The 3961-nt window shown below is 34.0% G+C and overlaps 1 protein-coding gene across 1 annotated transcript; it reads right to left on the bottom strand.

The window, feature by feature from the left end:
• Positions 1-542: 542 nt before the first annotated feature.
• Positions 543-3590, bottom strand: LOC108916318 (putative gustatory receptor 28b). The gene is made up of 3 exons (XM_018722531.1): positions 3507-3590; positions 658-747; positions 543-602 (listed from the first exon to the last, which is right to left on the bottom strand). Exons 1-3 carry the CDS (start codon positions 3567-3569, stop codon positions 543-545), a joined length of 213 nt encoding a protein of 70 aa, XP_018578047.1. The 5' UTR covers positions 3570-3590.
• Between the last annotated feature and the right edge of the window lie 371 nt (positions 3591-3961).

Here is a 3961-nt window from a genome sequence, read left to right as displayed (position 1 = left end):
GCTGTGGAAACTGTTCGTCAATTGTTGCGCATTCTAAGTGGAAATACCAAAAAAATCTGCATTCTCATAAGACTTCATACTAAATCGTGAAAAATTATTTTTTTAATATATCTCGTCTCTTAGGTATCCAAACTAGTTATAATTTTGTTTGAGGATTTTCTTCATATCAATAAGCTTATATAAATTTTTTTATGAATATTTGTCTGTCAATTCCAAATTAGATAAACCTCCTTAAGTATGATTTGACAACAACACCAGTTCCCAATTGTGTATGCGTTGCGACTAAGTGTGCCGTTGTTTGAGATCACAATAGCTTTTGTTACTAAAAAAATTAAAAAATAATTTCATCCGGAATTTGAAAAAATTAACTATTGATACGTGTTTCTAAAGATGAAAGGTAGCCTCTGTATAAATATGACTCCCACTCAAAGTTACACTCTGTATAAAACAGTATATTATAACATGAAACTATACTTAAAAATACCAACTGAAATATAGTACAACACGGCTCTGAATTTAGGGATGATACTTACCTATATAAATTAATAATTAATGTCGAATTGTAGCAGAATTATTAAATATGTAGTTAAAGCTCCAAATATCTAAAATTAATATCTTATTACAAACAGATTCCATATATTTCGATGTTCTTCATACCGAGTATATTAGGTTTCCATCCAGGTGCAAGGCACCAAATAAACTGAATTCTATTATTTGGTGGTGAGTTTGCAGAATCAAAGCGTTAACCTAAAATATATTTTTTTCTATTTTATTCAATGTTACCAATGAGTAAGAAAATTATTAAAAAATATATATTTAAAATAACAACAGGAGTTTTCAAATTCTCGTAATAATATTTATTTCTTTTATTACGCACTACTTCTAGAGTAACATATCCCCACAGTTATAAAAACAATTTAATGTACCTAGTCATAATATTTTACTCTTTACTAGTTACTCCTATATCTATTTTCAGTGATGTTATTTATTATGTTTCAAGTTTCAAGCAAAATTATTATTAATCAACAAGTGTATAAGTTAATTATTTTTCTGAATCTTTTCTTTTGCCTGGTGTGTGTTAATAAATACAGTAACACTGAATTAATAGACGTGGTAGTAACATATGGAACTGCTGAAGAAAAGTGTTAGCGAACTGCATATACAGGGTGTTCCTAAAATGCATTATACTTATAGGGATGATCGAACATGGCAAAAGAGTGGTAATTAGTAAGGAAATTTACTTCAAAATTCACCGATGTTTCGAAGCCAGCTACCAAAACGCTCGAAACCCATATTTCTCATACAAATGTATCAAAGGCAGACTACAAATACACCAAAGCAGCTCTGCAAGCCGTAAAAGAATGTTGGAGGACCTTTCCAAAATTGTAAAAATCACCGATCTTTCCGATAAATTCACCGACCTTTCCAAATCTCTACCGTCGAGCCACCAGGACAACATAGAGCAAGCGTAGCTATCCCCGTGTCACCGGAGAAGACCACTGACAAGACACGAGAGAAATAAAAAATTTCACCCCACTTTTGAAATTTTCAAGAGGATAGATCGACACCAAAGCCGTTTCTCACAGGACCTCCAGATCGGAATTAAATCTATTTAATTTCAGATGACCAACTACAACCGAGCGACCAGACTAGGCAAAGATGCAAACGTAGCGAGCCGAAACGAGGTGTCGGTGAATCAGACCATGCAACAGCAGCCGTTCTACTGCGATCCACCCTGCTGGCGATTGAACGCGCACCCGTGGCAATTGCAGTCTCTCAACCAGGCCACAGTACCTGATAAGGGTATAGCACTCGCCGTCCTAAAAAAATTCGCATTCATAGCATTCTGTTCTATCAAACAGTATTCAAATTAATGATAAATGTCTACCTTATTCTCGAGTTATTATTTCTCTATAAAAAATACCCAAACCTTGAGTTCTAACGCTCTCAGTTAGTTCCACGCTGAACCAAGCTTCCTACCGGCACTCTGTAACAAAAGCCGGGACGCGTGGTAATTCTAATTTATTTGTTAGTTCTCGGAACGGATGGGCCAAAAAGTAAAATATTTCAGACAACACAAATTATCGAAAGTTAAGCGCACTCAAGTAGGTTTAGCGTTCTCCTTCGGAGAAATTTAGCAATATTTTTTAACAATTTAACTTAGACTGTCGGGGCCATGTTTTGAGCATCTGGTATAAACAGGAAAATCGATATTTCTAATAACGCGCGAAATGCATTCGAAAGAACACGTAGGAGTTCCAAGATATCTAAATAAGTTGTTAAATTGATAATAATTGGAAAAGAATAATAGATCAAATAGCTGGTTTTTAGGAGGATTTTCCAAGCTATAAGAATAGATTACATGAGATGGACTAATCCGTCCCGTATTGCTATGCGGAGTCACAAGAGGAAGGTATAGGGTTGTTTGTAAGTTTAGTCTCAAAATTATTTAGACAAATGTAAATTCAGTCCATTAGACAACTATTAACATGGCATAGCATAGTTATGCCAAAGCATCCCGATATTCAGGGTTCCCGCCAGTAAGATCAGAACAGAAACGTCTGGACCCAAGAAATAGGCGTGTCGAAGTGAGGTGTCGAATTCAGGAGAGATCTCCGAAGAAAGCAGTTCTTCCTTGGGTTTCACATTGAACAGTCTACTTAGTTTTAGAGTCTCGGGTTAATTTAATAATGGATAAAGTCATTCCAAATTTTGCTATGGATCGCGCATTCCCTGAATCTCGGTACGCTCTGTCGCGTGTAAATAAATTAATTAATAATGTTGTTCGAGCCCGTTGTGTCGTTATTTTGTTTGTTTGTTCTGTTTTTATTGTTATTTAAACCCTTCCTGGAAGTTTTGGTGTTTCTTTCTTGTTCTTCCAACTTAAGTGTCACCCTATACAACTAACCAAACCAACCAAACCAACCACTGGATTACCTTGTACATGAGCCACATATGGTAAGTGTCTGGTATTCATTCTCTGAACATACAATATTTCTAAGTTCCCACGTATTAATTAAAGTATAATGATAATTATAAACTCCCTTTCGAGAATTGAATAGTAAACTCTTTTGAAATCCAAACTCGTTATCATACTGGTCATAACGATATATACAGGGTGATTAATTAACAACCATTTAACCATTGGCGCGAACATGCGTTATCCGAAAGTTGATAGTTTCGGAAATACAGGATGTTGAATGTTAAAATTTTAAATCTTTTTTTGCGATTATTCTGAAAATATGTAGGTTAAAGATTTCTTACTAGCTACAGTTATTTTACCATGCATCACCCTTTTAAATTGTATGACGAATTTTACATCCCGTGTATAGGGATTTGTGTACATTTGTGTACAGAGCAAAGCAATAAAAAAATTATTCTACTTGTTAAAAATTCCAGTTTTCGCACTTCCATTTAGGTACCCCTTAAATATTCTCTCTGAGATTGCATTTATACAATTTGATTTTTTAATAGAATCATAATACTCATTAATGTTAATGACTTACCACTTCACTAAGGTCTGAATCCGTGTCTTGATTCATGTAGATTACATGTAGTATATCAATCATTTTGTTTGTCTCGTCTCTAATCATTACACAAGGCAGTACTATTTCCAAAAATGATAGAACATGTAATCCGCCCAAGATAAGATGCCTTACATTGAAGTTACGAGTGTGCTTTATCATTTGGCAAATTATGAATGAGTTATTTATTGCCGCAATAAACAACCAAGGTACTGCAAAGTAATTTTACGTTATTAAAAAAATAGTAATTAGGAATTTTAGTGTGTATTGGGAAGACAATTTCTTAGGTACGAACAGAATGGAATGCAAAAATCTTCTCAAAAACTAGACTATGTTGCTTTAGAGGGTAAGCAGAAATATTAAAATAATAACAATAAAAAAAAATAATAAATGGGTTCCAACAATGTTCTTCTTTGAACGAAAAAAAAAAATTGTAC

The sequence above is a fragment of the Anoplophora glabripennis genome, unplaced genomic scaffold (genome assembly GCF_000390285.2).
Source record: "Anoplophora glabripennis isolate ALB-LARVAE unplaced genomic scaffold, Agla_2.0 scaffold1727, whole genome shotgun sequence".
Classification (NCBI taxonomy): Eukaryota; Metazoa; Arthropoda; class Insecta; order Coleoptera; family Cerambycidae; genus Anoplophora; species Anoplophora glabripennis.
Note: the sequence above shows the minus strand (reverse complement) of the source record. Positions and strands in the feature narration are given on the sequence as shown.